At 28.8% G+C, this 25846-nt stretch overlaps 1 protein-coding gene across 1 annotated transcript in view; it reads right to left on the minus strand.

The window, feature by feature from the left end:
* Positions 1-3118: 3118 nt before the first annotated feature.
* The window catches only part of LOC107450636 (uncharacterized), a 32856-nt gene continuing 10128 nt past the window's right edge, over positions 3119-25846 (minus strand). The window contains exons 5-14 of the mRNA XM_016066472.3: positions 20593-20658; positions 20368-20509; positions 20124-20284; positions 19320-19492; positions 17714-17759; positions 14240-14304; positions 14100-14161; positions 13955-14014; positions 4702-4938; positions 3119-4551 (exon numbers count right to left, since the gene is read on the minus strand). Of these exons, the coding sequence (XP_015921958.1) occupies positions 3524-4551; positions 4702-4938; positions 13955-14014; positions 14100-14161; positions 14240-14304; positions 17714-17759; positions 19320-19492; positions 20124-20284; positions 20368-20509; positions 20593-20658 (2040 nt within the window). The 3' untranslated portion in view covers positions 3119-3523. The remainder of the gene's footprint in view (positions 4552-4701; positions 4939-13954; positions 14015-14099; positions 14162-14239; positions 14305-17713; positions 17760-19319; positions 19493-20123; positions 20285-20367; positions 20510-20592; positions 20659-25846) is intronic.

A 25846-nucleotide genomic window follows, 5' to 3' on the forward strand; every position in this document is an offset into this window, starting at 1 on the left:
TTTAAACTACAAGTAACGAACAACAATTACTTTTTAAATTTTTAAGCAATTATATTTAAATTGTTAAAAAAAAATATGTATAATTTGCTTTAAAGTTAATGAGAGAAACAAGTTAGATAAAATTATATTTTCTTAATGGATAAATTAAATATAATGAGCATGTATGCAAGAATAAGGCATAATAAATTCTATATTATGTTTTAAAGAAAAAAAAAAGGATCTTGTTTTTCAAAAGCAAGAAGTATAAAAAAGAAATCATGGTAGTAGAGGTTAGATGATTTCTTTATATGTCAGACCACACATTTCAAAGAACAGTTTAAGCAATTTCAACTATATGCAGCTCATTAAACATTTAACGGTTAAAAAATAATTGTGAATATCAATTTCTCAGAATATACGATATCACAGGGGTGGCCCTGCTCTTTGAAGGATTATTTGTGGCTCTCATAAATGTACCCCGGCAGGGGTGATTGTGAGCCCAAGTCAAAATTCCGGAAAATTGAGTTACAATTTTTTTTAAAAAAAAGACAGTTTAAATTGAAAAAAATTTAAACAAGTTTTTTTTTCCTTTTTCTCAATATTTCTTAGTTTTAAAATATATTTAAAATTTTACACATATCTATGATGACCTGGAGAAGTAATTAAAATTTACAAATATGTCTTTCTTTCTTGAGTTCATTATTATAACTGTTTACTGATAAAAAATGAATATTAATCATAATATAAGCTTATAAAGTATCTCTCTGGCTCTTCCTTACAAACAAATAAATTAAACTGTGTTTTTAAGTTCCACCTTTGAAAATTTGATTTGCGGAAACTTCTGTGACCCATGATCTCTGGAAACTTCCGGATCACTGTTAGCGAAAATTCCGGAAATCCGGATTTTTTCCGGAGCACAATCAGCTCTGTACCCCCCTCCCCCGTGTTCTCTTTTCCTTTTTGTGCTATTATATTTTAAAAAATTATCGTTCCGTATGTGTTTCAAAATGTTTTTTAAATTACTGAGAACTAATATGAAAGACCAAATGCAACGTTGTTCAATTTAAGGTGAGTTTTCCATTTCTAATATAATTATGACACAAACTTAGAACTAATTGAGGTGCAAGATCAAGCTGTACAATTAAAATATAAGTCAACGTCGATTACTGAATTTTGGAAATTTGTACCAGATTCGAAGTATACTGTATTAAAAAGGGCTGCTTGTAAATGATTTCAATATTCGGAACAACGTACTCAAGTGAATAATTTTATTCCACTTTAAAATTAGAAAAATCCAAACACTGATCAGTATTAACGAACAAGCATCTCAAAGAATTGCTGAGATGTGCCGTCACCAATTACTCACTAAATTTTAAAGAATATCAACAGGGTGGCCACTCAAATCCGATTTCAAATTTCCCTGATTTTTCCAGGTTTTCCAGATAAAAATCATAAAATTTCCAGGTTTTTGTTTCTTTTTTCATATAAAGTATAGGATGTGTACAAGAAAAGTGTCGATATTATAAAATATTTTATTCAAAATGTTATTTTTTTAACATATCATCTTGAAAAAAATAATTTATTTTGACAATTTTCAAGATTTTTTTAAATTTATTTTTTAATGTTTTGGTACAAAATATCGAATCAAAAATCATATTGACCAACAAAAGAGTAAAATTAAATATAAATATATAGTTGGTTCTTAAAAAAACATTTTTTTTTAAAATTAAAATATGTTATAAAAGGTTAAAATGAAATAGAAAAAATTAGCATTAATGCAACAATTGTAACGATTTGTCGACAAACATTGCTGTTAGCGATTGTAAAAAAATGTGTGATTGGTTGGTTTGCTGAGAAAAATAATTCAGATTTCTTTGATTGGGAGTAGAAAAGCTTTCAGAAAAAGACTGCGATATAAAATCTATTATTAAATTATAACCAACTAATTTTTGGAGAATTTTATAAAGTTAAAAATACAAAAACATTTTGTCAAAATAGAAAGAAAAATTACCACCAAAGCATTGGAACAAAGTTGAGCCATAAATGGATTCAGCCCAAGGAGAGAATTAAAAAAAAAAAAGAAGCTAATATCCCAATCCCTTTTTCCACCCCCACCAGAATCTTGCCTAAATTGCACAGTCCCATAGCAGTCAAAGGTTTCTACATTCGTTTAGCAACTGTGTGAGAATTTTATGTGGCATTCTAGTTTAACAGAGCTGTAATGGAGCAAATTTTGATGCAAGCAAAGTACAGCTAAGTTGATGATATTTCAACTGTTTGGCGATACATTTCCGTTTCAAAAAAGTGGGTATAATGGATGAAATAATTTAAATTAAGAAAATTAGTAAATAATTTAAATTAGTGAAATTAAAAAAATTATCAAAGAAAAATTTCCAGCTTTTCTTTAAAATTCCCTGATTTTTTCAGGTTTTTATCCAAATTTCCCTGATATTTCCAGGTTTTTTCCAGTATAAAAAAATTCCCTGATAATTCCAGGTTTTCAAGGTTTTCCAGGTGGGTGGCCACCCTGATCAAGAGAAGTAAAATAAATGTGTTTAATTTTAAATTCAGTACACATATTTTGTACTTTTACCTATATGTTTTTAATAAATATAATTTATGTTAAAAAAAATTTAGTACCTTTGAAATAGTATTAATTGCGGCTCGCGAAAAATTTTAAATTTTGAAAAATGGCTTGTAGGAGCTTGGCCACTCCTGCTATATCAATTTCTCAGAATATGTATATCAGAATATACTATAAAAAAACCAGTTATCCTCAATCAAAAATTTTTTAACTACAAAAAAAAAATATGCATTGGCTTTTTTCCCTCCAAAAAACCAGGGTTTTGGCATACCCAACATTAAATGCATAGCATGTAAAAAATAAACGAAGTCTTGCATAGTTCTAAAAATCAATTCTCATACATCTTATTTGTGCTTCAACTAAGTCTGACTAAAGCATATTTTTTATGTTCTGATAGAGATATGTTTTTCGTACACAACTTTGTGAGACAAGCTCAGAAGATCAAGATTATACTGTATATAGATTTTAATATCTCCTTTAATATATTTTACAAAGTAACCCTAATTTAGAACGCGTGTTGTAATAAGTATATACGAAATGAATGAAACTGAGAAATTGTGAAGAAAAATTTATTGAGATACAAATGATTTTAATACAGAGTACTTTATTTTAGTCTAATATTAGGAATAAAAAAAAAAGAAAGAAAAGAAAACCCGAATTTATACTGTTAAAATTTTGTAAGCTTTACTATAAAGCTTATGAAAGTTGAATATGAAATGAATAACTACTTAAAAGTACCAGTACAAATAACTCATCAAGATACAAAATATACAATAGAATAGATATCACAAAAATGAAATAAATGATAAGCGCAATTGATTATAAAGATTTTTCCCTCGAGAAGAGTTTAAATTAATTTAATAAAAAATAAATATGATCTATTTACATTAAGAAAGCTTTGGGAGCAAAACACATAATCCCATCTGGAGATTATAGATGAATTGAAATCAAGTTCTTATTTTAATAATATTTGTTCATTTGGGTAGGTGGTGGCCCCATCAATGTTTTTGGTCCCGGACCTGGAGGTGGGGGTGGTGGAGGCTGAAATAATGATTGCATGGTTTGTGCATGAGACATTGGTCTACTTCTTTGCTGGCTATTAGGAGAAGGATTTGGAGGACCATTCATATGTTGATTTCCTTGAGGGCCATTCATGAGGTTAGGATCCTGGTAGCGACGGGGAGGGGGTCCTCTATGATGGGAATCATGAGACATACTCATGTCTTGATTGCCTCTGTTTGTGTGGCGATCAGCTCCATTCATTTGTGGTCCATTCATATACTGACCATTCATACTTTGATTTGTGGGAGGACCTTGATTCCTCCCATGAGGTACATGGATTTCAGATCTTGGATTGCCTCTAGAAGGGCCTCCAGGCTGAGATCGTGTATTATAACGTGCATCAGTATGTGTCCTATCTTGAGGAGGATAAGCTCCACCTCCTCCCTGAGGAGTATTTAAAAGTCCTCCACGTGGAGCTTGGTTATAACCTTGGTTATCTTTTCCATAACTACCATTTGGTGGTCCTCCTCGTCCATAACCTGCACTTTCACTATTGTAACCTACACCTTGGTTACCATTAAATCCAGATTGTTGATTACGTCCATAGCCTCCTCCTTGATTATCTCTACCAAAATTTCCAGCAGGTCCATCTCTACCATAATGAGGAGGCTGACGGTCAGCCCCATACTGATCTGGAGGAGGTCCACGTTCTGGTCGACCACCCATATTTCTGGCCCTATCATCAGTTCGACCTCTGTCATTTCGGGGAGGGCCAAATCCTTCCTTTCCTTGAGGACGACCAGCTCTGGGTTCTTCCCCACGGCCACCACGCATGTCATGTCGTCCAACAGCACCACCACGCATGTCATGCCTTACAACAGCACCACCACGCATATCATTTCTTCTTGCACCACCTCCTCGCATGTCACCTCGTCCCATACCACCACGCATGTCACCTCGTCCGCCACGCATGTTTCGACTTCTCACTAAAAGAAAAATATTCAATGAATCAAAAAGTACACTTACAACTCTTCATTTGAGGATACATTTCATAAACATCAAAAACAATTAGGTTCATAAATAAATATACAAATATTACTTTCCTGAATTTCGAATTTAAAATATGGTTAACTTACTTCTGCCACCTCCACCTCTACCCATGTCAGCTATTTCATAGAGTTGGGGATTCACAACTTGGTTCGCTTCTTTGAGAACACTTATCAAGTCATTTGCCTGCTTCATATTACTCGTTGTAAAGAAAGTGTATGCCGTGCCACTTTTATTGCTACGAGCCGTACGACCAATTCGATGAACATAATCTTCAGAGCAATTCGGGTAGTCAAAGTTGATAACAAACTTTATATCGTCAACGTCTGAAAATTTTTGAAAAATAGTGGTATTAGTAATTATCAAGTAATTAGAAAAAGCTTTTTCAAATATAAAAATTCAGCATTAATTTTTCTTAACATGCCTGTCAAATTTTATAAAACTTCATAATAAAATATTAATCTTCTAGTATCCAAACCTATTAGAAATCAAGCTCTAAGAAAATATGCAAATTTTAACTGCGAATTTTGAGTGAATTTTATAACAAACATGTTACATCAAATTTTTAAAACAATTACACGGCTATATAGATAATTATTTTAAAGTTCTATAGTACTATATCATAAAATATTTTTTCAATAATTGTGCTATCAAATATTTTAAAGATTTATCATTTGAAATTTATTATCCTGCTAATTTGTCACTGACTTTTCAGATATTGATGACTTGAATACAAGTTTTCTTGGTATAGCAGATATTTAATAGAAAACAAAGCATGTAACAACTCCAAAATGACAAAGTTCAATTTTAAAAAAAAATGAAAAAACAAATAACAGCATAAAATAAACAATCCAATCTGGAAATTTATTAAAATATATAAATACGAGTAATTTTCATACTAATAGTTTGTGAAGCGTTTTTAGTATAACATATTAATTTTCTTTTTAATTTGCACTGTCCTACATGAAAAAAAAAAAAAAAACAACTTTTGTAAAAAATAAAATACTATTTTTTTCTAGTTTCAACAATGGGACAGAGCTATTAAAAGTTTCAATTGAAAAGTAAAAACAAAGGAGCCTTAAAATAATAGTAAACCAGTAGATCTCATACCTCCTATCTTCAAGAATGTAATTTATCAGGTTATCAAACATATAGTACCTTTTGTTTGAGAACCTTACTACTTTAATAGACCTTGAGTAATTTTAAAGAAAGATTAAAATTGTGGGTTACAATATCCATCCAAAACAACTTTTCAGCTTTTGTAAAAACTTAACACACTCCATCAAATAAATAAAAAAGAAATTTGTGGTTAAACAAGAAAAATTCTAAAAGCTTTTTAAGATTTTATCTTCAACTTAATTTCATAAAAGTTTTAGATAAAATATAAAATTAAACTTTTATTCAAATCATACAAATGAAACAGTTGGGACAGCATAATTACCTTTCACAAAGATGTTTCAATATCAAATTGTTCACTTGTAATACTCGTCCAAACAAATTGGAAATGCATTATTGTATTGACTCAATACCTTCCGTTTAATAACCAATTTCTTTCACCACATTTTCTGAGTATAATCGATTAAGGGCATAAATGAACCCATTTTTAGCTTCAAAATAGTGAATTGAGCTTTCACTGGATGTATAATTCGCCCCTTTAATTCATGCATGTTTTTCTACATGCATGAATTAAATCTACATGCTTCAAATAAATTTTTAAAAATAAATGCTTAACTACAACTTTTAGCTATCAAACACAATTTAATCCCTTTTAATAATACTGAATACAAACTACTACTGAACTGATTGTGTTATTCCAAGTACATTGGTAATTTTAAGCAAAGTGTTGTATCAGGAAAAAAAAAAAAAAAAAAAAACCTGTCCAAATTTATTACCAGGGTATAAGTCTAGTGCCCAATTTTTGCAATTTAGAGGTTCAAAAGGCCTACTTAAATGCAAGAAAACAGGGCACAGGTCTTTAGCTACTTAATTGAATAATTAACTAAATACATTACTAAAAACAAATAAGAAAATTTATCCTACGCCTTAAAAGGAACTGAGAAACACAAGAACTAGTCTTATTTTTAATTCATTGGACAATATGACCACTTTTTGAAAAAGTAAAATATCCAATTCATTAAAAATAAGTAAGCTATTATGTTGTTTCTCAGCTTCATAAAAATATATATATATATAAATAAAAAAACATATCTTATTTTTTTTATTTTTATTGGACACTGTATTTCACTTTTGCCTAATGTAAAACTGCTAAGTATAAATTTGACGAAAACAAGAAACCAAATTTTAAAAGTATCAAGCTAAATAAGAAATAATCAGAGTACGTAATTTTTTTTTCTATGTCAAATTAGTGTTTAAGTTTAAAATTTCTGAACAATAAACTAAGAATAGTAAATAACAAAATCACAGATTTTAAATCTATAATTAATGTCGGGAAGGGCCCTGAATTGACAGGCATGAGAAAAAGTACTAATTTATAACAAGAAATGGAGACAAAAACACTTACCCAATTAGTGTCTTTACAGAAATTCATGCTTCTTAAGTTTTCATTAGCAACACAAATCAAAAATGTGCAAACAATTAAACAATGTATTGTTGATGCAATATTAAATGCTGATAAGATATTCAGAAAATAGATGAAAAAGTATTTATTTCTTCTGTAGCATATTTAAAAGGAGAGAAAAAGTATCTGCATCAAAATAAGAATTACTTGACTGTTTGCACAAAGATGAATAATCAAAATTCAGCTAATTTACCTGTGGTTGGTGGAAATCCAAATGGACATAGCTGCAAGCTACTTTCAGAAGCCTGAAAACTCCTATGTAGAAGCTCTCCTAAAGTCTTCCTTTTAAATCCTTCCTTTATATGAGAGCAAACACAGGAGCAGACATCTTAAACATCTTGCAACAATGTACAATGCTTGAAGAATGTTTATGGCACTTTTTTAAAGAGTAACTTTCTATGTCTCACTTAGGTAAAGGAATGAATGGTAAATAAAATATGCTTTAGTGTAAAAAGGGGCGTAGCTAAAAGGGTATACAAGGGTCATAATTCAATATCTCAGAACATTTTGGAAATTTTATAGAATTTTTCAAAATCTTTTCTTGAACTGTAATGAAATAAAGAGGAAAATAAGTTATCTTCTTAAGGCTGAGTGCTACTTCAAAAGTGGTGAAAAATTAGCAAGCATAGTAAACCAGCTGCAGCAAATTAGAATATAAGTACACTCTTTCTCTTACTACAATTTTCAAGGTAACAAAATGTTTATCATGTAAATATTGATAGACTGAAACCAATATGTCATAAATCCAATGGTCTTTGGCACCAACTGGCAGTTTTTCTAAAAGGCAGAAAAAGTTGGAAGTCAAAGAATGTTTTTGTTTAAAGAATTGGTCACAGCTTAAAGAGCTAGAAGCAGAAAAGTTAGTAATAAAATCAACCAAAGAAAACAATATTTAAGGCATCTCAAAGAGGATCCATTAAGGATTAACAGCAATTAAAAGAGAAAAACACTAACAAAAAGGTTAAGGAAGTATGAAATCTTTTTAAGTAATAATTTTTTTTTTGCTACGCCCCTGAGTGTGTAAACTTATTATTATAGATTTTTATGATTGACAAGTAAGTTTCTTTGATTTAGAGTCAATACACATGACAGTTAGTGTGGAAAATTAGAAAAATTATATGAATGTGCATGATACTATGGATTTCCTTATGAATTAAAGAAAATGAAAGATTTCTTGTGTATAGGGGGGGGGGGGACTGTAATGAGTAAGGAAAATCCTATTGCAACTGGAAGCTAAGTACTATGTTCTTTCTTCAATGTTTGTTGATAAGATTCCAACCACAGGTAAGATCATTTCTATCCTCTCAGTTATTCTTTTACAATACGGATGACATGACAATATCTTGCTTGCTATGGGTACAGACTTTAGGGTCCCATACACAGAAAGAGAGATGTAATAAGATTCAGAGAGACGAAGGCACACCACTGCCGTCGCCTCGAACTTATTGCCGAAAGAATGGTGGAACATCAAACAACCAACCATCTCTCGGACAGCAAAATCTCTTGTAGAATGCTTTTTATTTTGCGGGCAGAGGCACCACTAATGTTATAATAAGCCAATCATTACAGTGCCTCTGAAAAGAAAAAAAAAAGAAAATTGCAATGTTAGTTAACAGAAGACAATAGTCTTAAAATTAGAATAAATATTTAGCATTTCTACATGTAACATGGAAGGTATTTCCCCTTGTTTATACACATTAACAAAAATAATGTAGTCCAGTCTTTTGATAATTATAAACAGCTTCAAGTAAAATTAATTATTGTGAATGTTATTTCGTTGCTTAAGTATTTGACATAAGTTATTATTTTTTTTAAAAACTTGATGCCACAAAGAAATGTTACAAAAAATTAATAGCACAAACACAATAGAAACTGTACTAAAATATAAGAAGAATAATTATTGCTATCAGATGTTATACTACCAAAAACCTTAAAAGCAAATAGCTTTTAAAAACATTTTTAAATTAGTTTAAAAAAAAAAAGAAAAAAAAAGCCAAGTTGACCATTGTATGGCAAACAAAAGGTTGAAAGTTACCCTTAACACAAAATTAGATTAAAATACATTAAATATTGACAAAATTATAACATTACTTAACTTCTAACACATTAACAGCTTTGCTTTGTTTATACACGGTAGAGCAATATGCTTTCGCAAAGTACCAGACTCAATTTTCATCTGATCTAAGTCAGATAAGTCACAACAATACTATAAAATTTTGAGAATTCATAATTCTTAGGAACAAACATAGTCCTAATGCAAGCTTTTTGCATTGATATAATATTTTATAACTTCTTTGCAGGTTTTATAAATCGATTAGAAGTTAATGTGTTACTTACAATGAGTTACACATAAGCAGGGCTATGGAGTCAGTAATGAAAATGACACTCAGATTCCAGGAAGTTTAAATTTAGACTACCACATGCATGTCAACATATACACGTTGTTAGAGCTTTTTTTTTAAAAATTTAAAAGAAGTAATTGATGCTACAGAAAGAATAATTGACAGCATAACAGATGACTTACATTAGTTTGCATTTATTATGAAATGGAAAAACTGGCATCAGTAGCTAAGAAACAGAATAGCTTCGGCAAGATCTTCTTTGATAGACGCTCGTAGATTTCGTTTGATAAACTTCAGAGTTGAGAATAGTCTTTTCATATTAACTTGAGTAGGAAGAACCTTTACTGTTAGGGCTACTTTTAATTTTCAAGTTAGGTTTGTATAAGTTCTAAAAGAGGTGCTCTTCAAAAGCGATCATTGCTTAATTTTTATATTATATATAAAGGCTCTTGGTACTTTATTTTCATTCATTTTGCCTCAGACTTTTTTACATTATACTAATATTTCTCAAAATCTAATTCATCATTGGAAGAGGAAAAAGACTCAGTTGCAATGTCTGCAGTTGGACTGTCCTGATTCTAAAATTCCAATTGTTCTGAGAATTTTATTGGTAGTGAAAATTCATAAATGGCTTTCTTTGAATTTTTTTAATTTGCCCTTCATTTAACGAAATTCTATTTTATGATCTACATATATTGAACCTTGCAAGATATCTGTCTAGCAAACTAATTTATTTTTTATTCATTTATCTATTAATATCTATGGACCATAAGTAAAATTAAGTGAATTTGCCATTAAATATTTTTTTTAAAAATTCACTTTAATTTCATTTCAAATTCAAATTTAACTGGAGTCAAAGTCGACATGCTTTCAAAGACTTCACAGCCTCGTTAACCCAAAAAATCTGCTCAACACAAATTCAGACTCCAGAGCCCTGCACATAAGGATACTTTTATGCAAATTAGTAAAATTTAAAATAGGACTAAGTTGCATCAGCTTTTGACTGCTTAAGACATTTGTCATTTTAAGCCAGGGGTGGCGAACCTTTATGCACCAACGTGCCAATTTTTTCAAATTTTTTTTAAATGAGGTCATAGACATGCCATCAAATCATTTTGACTTCGTTATTATTGGGAAAGTAATAATACTAAATACTACCAAAACTCTTTATTTACTATAAAGAAAAAAAGAAAAACATTTTGCAGTGTCTCGGTTATAAGCGTAATTCAACTTAAAGTAACATCAGTGTAAATTCTGTTGTTGCAGATTAGATGACAAATAACTTATATTAGGTTGTAAGATGCTAGTTTAAGCAGGACTGTTATCTCTTTTTGCTTGTTATTTATGGTTACTAATTTTTTTTTGGCATTAATTATAATTTTTTTTGTTAATAATCTTTAATTTTTTTTGTTTGTTTTTGTAAATTTTAATTTAATTGTTACTATGCTTCGTAGTGAACTTTGTGATCAGTGGCGTGCCCAGAACGTACCATAAATGGCACGCGTGCCATTGGTTCGCCATCCCTGTTTTATGCAATAAAAGACCATTGATATATACACATATCCTAAAAATGAAGAAACTGATCCGATTTTAAATAACATAATTAAGTTTAGTTATTCAAATTTGATTGTTCAAATCTGTCATCTAAATACTGAAGTAGATTCTATTCCCCCCCCTTCACTTTTACAACAGACTTTCCCCAATAAATATGCAGTCATAATACCTTAAAGGCATCTTTTTTTTCTTTTAAATGTTCATTATTCCCAACATTATAAGCGTCACACCCCATGTAGTCATAATCATAGTTAAAAGTGTGAACAGCCTGGTTTGATTGTGACGTTGAAGACGCAAGTTTCATCTTAAGAATCAAAGTTTATTAATGAAAAATAAATAGTTTTAAAAAATGTTAGTTTCTATAAAAAAATTATTAGATGAAATAGGTCGGGTTTCACTTAAGTTAGATAAATGTTAAAGTATATGTATAGATAAATTTCCTTCAATGCGCATGCAACAAATTTCAATAATAGAAACATATCTGGATAACATTAAACTTTGTAACTAGTTTCACATACCATCAGTAGATTTTTTTTACTCTGAATAAAAGTAAAATTTTAATACAACCGATAGAATTAAAAACAATCGGAAAACAGCAAAAAAAAAAAAAAAAAAAGAATTTTAATGTCTAACATAAGCAGTCACAGAGAAAATATCTTTAATGAATTCAACACAGTATTAAGAATTAGTTGAATGCACTTTTTTCCAGTTTTGTAGTTATCATATGATATATAAAACAAGAAAGTTGTAGTCTTTTTACATGACAGGACTGTTACCTTTAATGACTAGCTTTGTCTCTTGTATGGTATTGACTAGTTACAACTCTTCTCAATTAATCTCAAACCATAAATTTTTGCATAATAATAAAAAAAAATTAACAGGTAGAAAGCCAAAATAAACTGTCACCAAGCATGATAAAAACAGTCCTGTAAAAAGCTGAATTATGGTTATGAAAACAAGATTTGCCTCTTCACGTAGGCACTCCAATTTTCTGTTAATCTACAATCAACAGTCAGGCATGAATCTGGGGGTGATTGTGAGCCCAAGTCAAAATTCCAGAAAATTTGTTGAGTTAAAAAAAAAGAAGTTTAAATTTAAAAAAATTTAAACAAAGTTTTTTTTCTTTTCCTCAATATTTCTTAGTTCACTTAAAATATATTTAAAATTTTACACATACCAATACCATTTACACATACCTATGATGACCCGGAGAAGTAATTAAAATTTACAAATATGTCTTTCTTGAGTTTTATGATTATAACAACTATTTTCTGATAAAAAATGAATATTAATCATGAATATAAGCTTATAAAGTACATCTTTGGCTCTCCCTTACAAACAAACAAAATGAACTGTGTTTTTAAGTTCCACCTTTGAAAATTTGATTTCTGGAAACTTCTGTGATCAATGATTTTTTTAAACGCCTGGACCTTCGATCTCCGGAAACTTCCGGATCACTGTTAGCGAAAATTCCGGAAATCTGAATTTTTTCCGGAGCACAATCAGCCCAGATTATGTCTAAAAATACTTGCCAGAATGAAAAGAAATTCTTATTACTGATAAAAAGGATTTGGCAAGATTTCAAAATACCGAACAAACTAAAATACACCTCCCATTTAAGTTTACAAAAATAAAGACCATTATTACATAGTAATTCATTTTCTTGATTATATATTAATTAACCATAATTTTGATAAGTTTTATTTCTGCTTACAGAAAACTCCATTTTAAATTAATTAAAAATTCTTTATCCATATCTACTTAACTCCAATTTGATAATTAGAGAATCACAAAAGCAAAGTATAGTAATTTATAATGGATAATGAGGATGTTTAGAGAAATCAAACTTATATTATAATTTTTAATCTTTTTTTTTTTTTTATCATAAATGTAAATACAAATAACTATCATTAATTTTCGACAGTAATTGTACATTTTGTAATAAAGTCATAACTTTATGTGGAAGATAAGTGACAAAAAGAAATAAGTTTCTTTAGAAAAAAATTTTCAGCACGTTATCAAAAGTAAAATAGGGTGGTTTAAGGAACTAATAATGTGCCAATTTGTATGCATTCATCTCCCTGCTCAGAGAAGAAATACAAAACAATGAGGAAAATTACTTTCTATTAGACCCCTTTTAAAGGATATTTGTTCAAGTGAGAAAATTATTTAGCACATTTAGTAACAATAATTTTCCATCACTTATTTTTATTTCAAATCAATTTAGCAGTTAATAAGTTACCAAGAAATTAGCAATAACCTTGGTAGTAATTAATAAATTTTTAAGTCACATTAAACTGCATTGCATTGGCAGTAATTTAATTTTTATGTCTTACACCATTTTAAATAACTAAATGAAAAGCATAGTGACAGGTCTTGAGTGACATTTTTGAAAATTTGAGATTTTATAACAAAAAATCTTCATTTAGTCTCATTCAACAATAATTTTGTCAAGACGAGTAACCTTGGAAAATCAAACGTTGGATAATAAAGCGAAGCTTGCAGACAAGAAAAAAAGGCAAGAGATATTTTTTCTTTCTATCAATATATAATTTTTAAATAACTCAAATTCAATAAAAATGTCACTTAGAAACTCCATCCATTAACTAACTCTTTATGAATCATTTCCATCTGTTACTTTGATTCACACCTGGAATGCCATACAATGAAACTTACAGCACGAGGTCATCATACTTGTAGAATTTTCATTAATGTTAGAAGTCATTCAATTTTATAAACAAGGGGTTACCAAATGTGAAAACGTATCGTTTTGCTGTTATACCTCTCATGTCATGCCACCCAAAAGTACAATTAGCCCCACATTATTTCTAACCAACGAAGCAGGGAGAAAATTTACTGGTTACGCACCCAATCCACGTGCTGCAACATCAGTGGCAACCAAAATAGGAGATCTGCCAGTTCTGAATTCTAAAAGGGGAAAAAAAGGAATGTAATAAACAAAACTAGATTTATACCAATACTTAAGCGATACGAATAGAAAAGACATCATTACCATTCAAAACCCAATCTCGTTCAGGTTGGGATTTATCTCCATGAATACACATGGCGGGCCACCTGTAAAAGTTAAACTTTTCAGTTAAATATTTCAGATAATACAAAAACTATCAAAAAATTTATTTGAGATCTTTTTACCCATCTCTGCGCATTCTTCTGGTTAAATCATCTACTTTTCTTTTAGTTTCAGCAAAAATAATTGTCTAAACAAAAAAAAAAAAAGATTTTTTTTTTAAAAATAAATATTTAAAATACATTAATACAATTTTTTAAAAAATGAACAATTAAGACAGCAAAGAGAAAAAATGTAAATGGAATAAGGGCATTTATTAGTTTATTTACACTATGTAATAGTGCCGATTTTGTATACTGGTTTACAGAAAATTAAACCAAAAAACTAACTCCTTTTTAAGCAGTACTTACATTTTCCACCTGCTTTTAAGAGTGGATTCAAAGAACATTAAAAAAAATCTATAAAATGTATACTGTGTAATAAATAAAGCTGCCAACTTGTTAAAGACAAAAATAGGAACACAAAGCATGATCAGCCAATCAGGGGTAATTGTGACAAAAAGTGAAAAACCATGAAAATTTTTTAAGTGCAAAAAAATAGATAACATATAAACCATACATGTTTCATATTAAACATAATTTTTTGAACTAACATTTATCATTAAGTAACTTACTAAAGTAGAATAACTTTGTAGTAACAAATTCAATAAATTTGTATTTTTTTTTTACAAGAATCGCAATGTCGGATTGTAAAATCGCGTGAATATGAGTAGAGATATTGTATATTAAAAACGGGAAAAATACAAATTGCGATATGGAATTTTAAAACTGCGTAAATACGAATCATGAAGCATAATTTAAATCATGTGAACATTACGAATCACTAAACGCATATTTTAAATCAGGTGAATAGGAAAAATCGAGGATTAATATTAAAATTGTTTGAATATAAATCCCAATATTAGAAGATTCCAAATATTCAAAATGACAAAAACCAACCAGAACCAAAAGAATAAAATTGGAGGAAAAATCATATACACATAAATGTTTCGTTAATGAAATTTAGCAAAAGTTACGAAATTTCATTGAAGCTTTTGATTTGCGGAAGTCTGTGAACTTATGGTCTTGAGATACACGGAATCTTACGATATTCACGGAAAAATCACAAACCCTGCTTCGACTTTTTACACTCACACTAGGTTAAAAGTAAAACATAAGCAGTGAAAAGAAGCTATGATACTGAAAAATCAAAACATTTTGACCCGAAATCATACTTTCGAAACAAGACTAAAAAAATCAATTTGATTGAAACAGCTGGCTGCTATGCCATATATATATCCCCCAACTATGACCAGGCCTCATTTTTCATTTATCAAATTTTCAATAGATACATATATTAAAAAGTGCTCTTCCTCAACAAATTTCTAACACACAACCAATAAAAGAAGACTCTTAGCCCATAATGGATTTAACATTCATGTTGTTGCATATGCATGCTTGCTGTTTGCAAGTTGTTAACATTTGGTAAGTCTATTATAATACATATTTATCTTTAAAAGAAATACCAGCATCTACTATTGTTCCTTACAAAAAAATATATCAACAATACAGATAAATAAAATAATGTGGGTGCAGTATACAAATGATTTCATGCTTGAAGTGGGAGGAGTAATTGAAATTCTGGTAGTTTGTGACAAGGGAAAGAAAGGAGGTAAAGAATGAGATATTATATATTTTGGCAGTAATAAAACAATTAAAATCTGTAGATTCAAATATTTTTTATATATACTTTTAAATTTTTATCACCAAATTAAGTACACACATAATTATTATCATACTCACAAATGTCATCAAAACACTTAGTTAACAATAAAATTTGAAATATGATTTATAAACTTGTTCTTTGTTCCTGAACTGCAAATATACGATTATGTAATATTGTGTGTCATGTGATAGAAGGGGTAAAGGGTAAGGTTAAGTGTAACACTTCAATCAGGGTTGGGTTTTTGACGTCAAAAAGTGGTTTTTGACATGACAAGGGTATAATACTGGTTTAAACCGTCAAAAACCCGTCGAAAATGTCAAAAACTAAAGTTTGCCAAGAAAATATATAAACTTCAAAACTACCAACAGTTGCCATGCATTAAATTGAAATTTAATTATACTACAGGTAATCAGCAGGTTTTAAAATATTTTTAATATAAAATTAAGGTAAAATAACAGATTTAAAATCTCAGAAATTTATATTCAAATGCATGTGCAAAAAAATTTTGCACAAAATTTTTTAAAAATTTATATTTTGAAAAAAAAAATTTTTTTTTTTTTGATACTTAAGAAAATTAAAAGTTTATTACTATGCATTTTTGGCCTATAAAGAACATATAACTAATATTTATAAGGAACTTACAAGTTATGTTGTATAAATACAAACTTGATACAAGTGTATGAAAAAAAATTTTAATGTTATATCGAATATCTTTATTTCCAGTATGTTAATTTGAATTTAAAAGTAGTTATATTTGGGAATAATGATAAATATAATTCATATTGTTTATTATATTTATTTATAATTATTACACTTATCATTTTAAAACAATTTTTACCTCTTAATTTTTTCCCCCACTTGTATTTAGAATACAAATAATGCATAACTTGAAAGCAAGAAGTCATTATTCAGCAGCTGAATATTTAGATATTCAACAAAACTATGTATATAGTATTCAGCAAAATGAAATTCACAAGTATTTGGATAAACTAAATTTTCAGCATAGTAAATGAATAGGCTGAATATACTGTAAATCGACACTAACTACTCTGTGTATTTAACAGAAAGCACTTAAATTTGTATTGTCTTATGTTAAAAAGATTATTAAGAAGATTTAAAAGAATATTAAAAAGATTTTTCTTTAAAAGATGTCTAATGTACAAAACTGCTAATGTTTATCTTTAAAAATATCTAATTTTTAGTATAATCTATACTATACACTAAATTTGATTATAAATAAATTCTTAATAATATCACTGCAGATTTTCAATAACACATGAAAATGAATACATAATATTACAAAAGATGTGAGCTTTCAAAAGTACAAGATTTTGGTTACTATTCAAAATATAAGTGTTTCTTCAAAATTTTAAATTTATTTTTTCTAGAACATATTTAGAAACACTATCCTTTATAAAAAATATATAAATTTTATGTATTAATTAAATTTCACATATGAATATAGGTTTTTGACATTTTCGACAGTGAGGTTTTTGACGTGACGGTTTAAACCATGGTTTAAACTGTCAAAAACTGTCACGTGTCAAAAACCTGCCAACCCTGACTTCAATGTTTCTTTTTTTTTTTTTTTTTTTTAAAGAAAAAAGAAACTTGACATTTTTAAATGCTGTCGTCTATGTCCTAACACAATTCAAAATTCAGAAATTAGTAATGACTGTAGTGTCAAATAGAATCTTAAAATTACATTGTTATTTGATTCGATTTAATCCTTAAATGAAATTAATTGCAAACAAATCATAGATGCATTTTATACTTTGTGCATAAAAAAGGCAAAAATTAGATTAAGATCAAGCAAAATAAAATAAAAAAGTTACCTTATTATCTTTTTCTGTCATGATTTCTTCTAACAGCTTGAAGCATCTAAGGGAAGAATTTAAAAAAAAAATCAATACATGTCTATTTAAGTGAATGAAAAATATTGCAGAAATTCATTTTACTATGCATTAAGAATTAGTAGTAAAGTGGCGGAAAACTATGGAAATTATTACTAGCTTAAAAAGTTTTAAGCTGCTCTCCTCAATTTTCAGAAAACAATTTATTGACAATTTAAATTTAATCATTAATCGAATTCTTTAAAATAGAAGATCAATAAAAAAAACTCTAAAAACTATTAATATTAAAATAGGTATGCAAGGTATTTACTTAACAAAAAAATACTTTATTGGAATAAAAATGCCATTACAAAGATTTTGATCTTTGCCTGTATAGTGCAGGTGAAAAATTTGCAATCTAAAAAATATTGCCCCAATTGTTTGGTTAATACAGCAGCTGAAAAATAGGATGTTCGAATTTTAACATTTTTCAGTATATCTTTAGAATCATATTCAAATAAAGTTTTTTTTCTTCTTAACACTAAGGAAAAAATATTTAAAATCAGCATTCATACTATTAGCTACTAGTTTCAAAATTTGAAAGTGTAACACTTTTCTAAAAATTTATAATTGAGTTTGAAAATTTTAAAAAGGCAAATACAATTAGTTTGTAGCTATAAAAAACTAAATTAGTAGAATTTTAGTTTGCGTTGCAGAGACACATAGTTTAATAATTATTATAAATTAAATTAAAATATAAATTAAACAGCCTGAAATTACAAATGTCATAAAAGATATATTTGCCTTTGCTAAAAATAGGTAAATTAATTACTAATCTCTTAACGTTTGTGAATTAGTAATCTTTACACAATAAAATTAATAAAACATTTTTAAAAGCTTTAGGAGCAATGTATCTGATAACGATCTTAGATATCCTTTTTAGCACAATTATAAGTAGCCTCCTGCTTGCCATTTTCCCCTTTAATTCCAGAATCCTAAATTAAATTTCATAATTATTGAACTAAATGAATAAAGAGATAAATTCTTACAAAATAAACTTGGAGTACAACTAACTTGAACATTTGTCAAAAAACTTAACAAGTTAATGATGCCCTGCATTGTTGTGAGTTGAACCATTTTTTCAAATCATATCTTAGGAAACATGATGTAATGATCAATTGAGATAAGTCATTATTTCACATTTTTAACTAAGTAAAACATAGATAATGATTGTCTAATTTCACAAAAAATGTTAAATAAGACTGAGTTTTTAGTTATGAGAATCGGAAAAAAAAAGAAATCAAATTTTATTTTCTCTTTCTTTTCATCAGAACAGGAATCTTTTCCATGGACATAAAAAATGGTAAATCTAAGCAAATAGCACCTCCTTCATACTCTTGATTTATTGGGACAAATTATAACATATTTGATCAAATCATTTTCAGAGCAGATATCAACCAATTATTTTATCACGAACATAAAATATACAAAACTGTAAAACATAAAAAAGATAATACGCATATCATTGGCACCACCCTAAAAATACTCATTACACAATTCCCAGTCATCCCTTGCCCCTATGTCAATGACATGAAAGAGTTATACATACTTTGCTTCTTTTTCACTTTCTTCACAGACATCTATTATTTGAGTAATGTTATGATTTGCACATAACTGTAGGGCTCCGATATTAATCTGAACATATTCTTTTAAGAAATCTTCAGCCAATGCTCTAACTTCTTTAGGCCAAGTAGCACTCCACATAAGTGTTTGGCGATCAGGCTGTAAGTAATTATTATCAAATAGTGAGTAATAAGTTAAAAAATTTGTTGGAAACTGTTAAAACTTGAGATTTATCATAAATTTTGACATAAGAGAAAAATTATCTCAAAAAGATTTTGGCTAATATATGACAAAAATAATTTAAAACATACTTTGCATGCATAGTATTTTTATATCCAACATCAACACTCACATAAACAAAGAAACAAGAGAGGTTTTATTAAGTGTAAATTATTTAAAATTCGATTATTATACAGAGGAAAAATAGTCTTTTACTTACAGAATTCAACTTAGCAAAAAAAAGTTTTTATAGCAAAGTATAAGTGTATAAAAAAAATTACAATTTTATGAAAACTGGCAAACTTCACAAAATAAAATTTAATTCCATGTTAAAAAAAAATTCAGATTAGTTATGAACTTTTATGGGGTAAAAAGAAAAAGATATTTAACTTATGATATTAAGCATGATTAATGTAAATTTCATAAAGAATTAACCTTTACCTTGTATAGAAACAAAGAAATGTAAAATAAGTAAATAAGCAAGAAAGAATTTTAAATCAGAAGTTTAACGTAGAAACATTTGTACAGATGTCTGATTAGGAAATGAAAATATAAAAATTATATTCCTTACTCTAATCTGCTCTAAAATTTTCCTAATTTGCGGCTCAAAGCCCATGTCTAACATCCGATCAGCTTCATCTAAAACAAGATATGTACAACGACGTAGATTAGTCACCCCTGCTTCTAAAAAGTCTATAAGGCGACCCGGGGTAGCTACACATATCTCAGCCCCTAAATTTTAAAAGATATTTTTAATTTTTAGTATTATTGTATACAATTTCACAAATTTTAGAAATACAAAAAGTTATTTTTACCTCTTTCTAAATCTCTGATTTGTGGCCCTTTAGGGGCACCTCCAAAAACACAGGTATTTCTAACACGAGAGGTTTGTCCAAAATCAATTGCAACTTGCTGGATTTGTTGGGCTAGTTCTCTTGTTGGAGCTAATACCAAGGCCTGTAAAAGTACACCACAACAATTAAACTCTACTTTCGTATTAAAAGAATCAAGCAATTTTCAAGGGAGAAAAATTTGCTTACAATTGGACCATCTCCTCGTTCTAATGGTGGTTGATGATTGATATGTACAATAGCTGGTAAAATGTACTGGAATAGAAAGAAAAAAAAAAAAAAAACATCTACATATATTGAAAATTAGAGGGTACGAAAATATGGAACATTATAAAAGAAATGATTAAAGAATCATACGGGTACTTCATGGTCAACAAACAGAAATACTAAAATCAGCAGATCAATATTTAGCACAGTTATTAGAATAAATATCCTAATTACATTAAATGTGTTTTAACAGTTGGGACTATCTAAGTATGCCAAACTTACAACTTGAAGGTAAGGTATTCAAGATATTTGACAATTAGATTTTCTAAAAATTTAATAATGCTTTAATGAAGAAAGTTGTCATACATAAAATATACAATACAGTCAAACCCTGCTATAGTGAACCTTCAAGGGACTGAAATTTTGGTTCACTATATTCGTTACGCAGGCAATTTAACTAATGGCTCCCAAACTCCTCCCTTTTATTACACATTATTTAAATAAATGACTGAAAAATATTATGTAGTAGCAAAAAATGTGTTAGTTTTCATTACTCTTCGTCTTGCGTACAAAAAAAATTTGTAATCTTTAGCTGATGAGCAATCCTCAACATCAGATATGGAAACTCTTCCTGCCTCTCAGATAATTTTTCCTGAATTTCTGTTATTCCATTTTTTAAACCTGACTAACCTGCCGTTCGAGCACATAATAGTAGTGTCATAAAATCACTTAGCAAATTCATCGACACTTGTCCAGATACTGGAAAATTGCGGCTTATTCAAATGGGGAACCATTTCAGTAATGCTTCAACATACTTGTGATTTGCTTTTCTCAACTTTTTTCTGCTATCGAAATTTTTTTTTCATGAGCAGAAATTATTAATTGCCTATTTTACATATGTTACAAACTGCAGATTTGGATAGTTTATATTCCCTGAAATTATCAGCTTGATTGCATCCATTTTAAATGTTTATGATTATGCCCATTTTATCATCAAAGGACAAGGTTTTACATTTACTGCTGGCCATAGTTAAATTTTAGACACTTGTTTGCAGGCTTTTTTTTTTTTTTTTTTTTTTTAACTGAACTGAGAACAAAAAGGAGTTGAAATGAGGACCTTATCAACACATATTAGTGTCCTACCTTTGACCTATAATGAATAATTACTCATTCCATCTGACAGAAATTGCATATTGATCCCACTGACACCATGCAGGTGCATCATCTGCCAGGGTTGGAAACATCTGCTTGGTTTGTTTAGGGATGGGAAAGTGAGATAAAAGAAGTAAACAAGAAAAAATGCTTATCACTACATTCCCCTCTATAGATGGTTTTTAAAATTTGTATATGTATTTATTTTGAAGTAGAAATTTCAAACTTATGACAAAAAATCAGTCGAAGACAGAGAAAAGTTCATTATATCCAAATTCCTCACTTTTTTGGTTCACTATATCCACAAAAAATAACATTATGCATGTATAGCAAGGCACGGGACCGAAAATTTCGTTCACTATATCCGGGAGTTTACTATAAACCGTGTTCACTATAGCATGGTTTGACTGTAATATAAAAAGAAAACAAATTCCCCTTCATGAGACTTGTAATGAATTATAGCTAAAGGTATAATCAGGGTTCATTCTAAGTGGGGTTTACAGGGCGGCCCGCCCCGTATGCCCTTTTGATATAAAATATCCGCCCTATTGCCCTTTACTCCTTTTATCCTGCCCTGATATAATTAAATGCGCCCTGTTGTGTCCCCTCCAAAAAGATACCACTTTCCTGTAAGAAAGGATTTCTTTGTCCTGTCTCCCCCCCCCCCCCCCGCGCTTAGTAATACTTTTCTTGAAATCAACTTGTCTTCCCTCTAGCTCAAAAGCTATGGGTAAATGAGATTCCGAAAAGCTCCCCCCCCCCTCTTTACTATTTCCTCTTTAAGTTAGTAGTTTAAATAAGAGATCTTCCAAGAAGTTCCTCAGGGAATGCAACCCCTCCTGCAGCTGTGTGGGTTCCTATTTTCTCTTTTTAGAAAAATTTCTTTTTCTTAGAAATGGACGTATTGCTTATTTTAAGAAACCATACTGCTATGATGACGGTCAGTAGGCCTGGCAAGAGTTTTCCTGGAAAGAATTTTTTAAGGGAAGAAATCTTGTTCACAAGGCCTGTAGACAATTTTAGGGGTCAGACTAGGTCATATAGCATTCTCATGTAGCTTCTGGACCCCTCTGTCCAGCTTTATTCTTTTGAAGGAAGAAAGAAATTTTTACTTTTGATTTCAAAAGTGAAGGGACTTAGACAATTAACTACGAAATAAAAAAGCTTTTTTATCCACACAAAAAAGAAAAAAAATTCTAATTTTAAAATAAACTTTTTTTTACAATGACGCAATACAATTCTTACAATAATAAGTTTCAAGAAATGTTACATTACAAGTTATTTTAAGATATTAGCAAACGATAATTTTTATTCCGTTTTTTTTAATTTTTTTTTTTTTTTAATATTTTTCTCATTCTTCGTTGGCACGCTGCCAGGAGTATAAACATATCCATTCTTTTTTTTTTACTCTTTTAAAATATTGTTTAGCGCTATAAAACCTCTAACTTTCTCGTTTTCATTAGAATTTATCCTAGCAGTCGATCTTTTTATTAATTTGTTTATTTATGTTATTACTAGTGTGTGCAAAGGTATGACTGCTCCTCATAAAAGTTGAATCAAGCACACAATTTATTTGTAGATGAAGCATATTTAATTCAATTAATCGTTTTTTCCCCCTTTCATACATTTAGAATTTTTTACTCATAACTGAACAGACATTATGAGTGATGTAATTATATCGGTAAATTTAAATACGTAACTTTCCTTTATTTAAAAGTATTAAATTTATTTATAGCTGTATGCTTGTACCTCAAAAATATTAAAAAAGGAAATTTATTTGAAGATACAACATGTGTTATGCGCAAATTTTTTTTTTCTTTTTCTGAATGATCACATTGCAGCTTTAATTTGGCCGCCCATTTTAAATAGAACTAAATAAATTGATAAATTAAGAAATGGTTTTCTTTCTTTAATAGTAACTCGTTTGTTTGACGATATTTTTCAAATGAGGTGTTTGATTCGACACTATCACAATTACCAAGCCGATCGATAACTCTATGTTGTATTTTCCATATATTTAAATATGACACTTCTATACTGTTACTTAAATTATTTTTTTCTCGTTATTATAGAAATTTGGTCTTTATTTTTGCGCTTATTGCAATTTCGGCTATGATCTATATCACATACCATGATTTGACAATGCATTGTAATATTAGATAGATTAATTTAAATACCAAACTTTTTTCATTTAATATTTTTCAGCTTTTTATTTATTTATTAATTTATTCTTAATATCAATGTTATCGCTTTACTAACTCTGCGTTTGTAAGATCGTGCGTCGTAAATATTGTAAATTGAATTTATTTTAATATAATGAGCAAATTTTTATTTTGATTCTTCTTAAAACTTAAAATGTTAATTTAAATACAATAAAAAGTGCTGCGGTCGCAAATGAATCTTATTTAATAACTTATTTATTTACTTTATAATAATTTGTAATTGCTTTAATTGTTTTATTTTATTTCTCTTAATCACAGGGTCCGTACGCGCCAGACTTGATAAGTCATGGAATCGTCATAGAAAAACGTAATTTTACTTGTAACGTACTTGTACGTTTTTGATAACGTAATTTGCGACATTTCCCCCGTTCGAAATTTAAATTTAAGAAGGAAAAAAAAGTTTTTTTCCACACCGATCTTTATTAGGTGCATCCATACCCAGATAAAAAAAAATCTGAATTGCCAAAATCAGTGGTAAGTCTCCACTCAGGGGGCGTCGCCTTTAGGCAGGGCATAATTAGTACAGTGACAGTGATTTATAATAGAGTATCACTTAGGCTGTTTCATGGTCATTCAATGGTTAAGAAAATTGAACAGTGCGAGCGTTAGTTTCTTACACTTCAGATAAGTTATATACATTTCTTTTTTTTTTTTTTAATATATAGTATTACTTTTTGTGCTGATTTAGTATTTATCATGAAAGCAATTTTCTTTTTTTTAGTTATTTATTATTAATTTCGTTTCTTTAACATCTTAATCTATACTTCTTTTTTTATCTATTTATCCATCTTATTTATAATAATTTTTTTTTTGTAAGAGAAAATCTTGACTAAGTGCATTTTTATTATTATTATTTTTTTTTTTTTCGGGTTTTTTTCCCTTCTCTTCTTGCAAAAGTTCATGAATTGATGAAGTACGATTTTACTTCGCTTCAATGCAGATTATTGGGTAGTATTTTTATTAAATTTTTTTAGAATGACTTAGTTTTTGAGAAGTTTTTTTATTTATTAGTTTGTTTATTTTTTATTAATAATTTCTCCGTTTATTTTTCGTTGTCTTGCAGCTTTGTTTCATATTTTAGGATAATTTATTTTATTTTTTAGCAGACAAAAATATGCGATTTTATCCTTTATTTTTTTTTTGCTTGTACTTTGATTTGTTAGTTTCTTTTTAGGGTGATTTGATATTAAAAATATGCCTTTTTTAATGGTTTTTTTTTCTTTTTTGCATAATTTATTTTTATTGTAACACTTTATTGCAATCTTATTTTCCTATAATTAACATTTTAATTGATGCTCATGTATTGGATATTTTAACTGTTTATTGCGTTTTTGTGTTAAAAAACAACGGTAGCGTTTCTAGCTTTCGGTAGCGCTTTTGTGTTCAAAAATGTTCTTACATTAATTTGGATTTAATTTTGATTTCACACAGATTTATTTGTATAAATTTTTTAAACAACTTCGTAACTATAAAAAAGTTTATTTTCTATTATTTTTTTATTGTTGCTCTGTAAATTCCTTTAGTCTTATTTACCCTTTCCTTGCAATTAATTATCATAGGGGTGCATAACCTGCGGCCCGCCTTTTTCTGAAGTGCGGCCCGCGAGAGCTACTGATCACAATAAAAAATTTTAATCGCACTTTTGAGTCATCGCGTTTTGACACGTTCAATTTTAATAGATTCAATAGTAAACGTATGTTTAACGCGCTTTCTTTAATTCGAATTCATCGTAAATATAAATTATTTTGTTAAACACTTATTTCCACTTTGTAACGTGATTTCGAAAATCCTGAATTTTTTATTAATTTCAATAAACACTTTTTGGTGCAATTTATTTGTGACAATTTAATCTTAAATCTAAG

The sequence above is a fragment of the Parasteatoda tepidariorum genome, chromosome 7, assembly GCF_982258835.1.
Source record: "Parasteatoda tepidariorum strain Cologne lab strain chromosome 7, Ptep-v5.0, whole genome shotgun sequence".
Taxonomy (NCBI): Eukaryota; Metazoa; Arthropoda; class Arachnida; order Araneae; family Theridiidae; genus Parasteatoda; species Parasteatoda tepidariorum.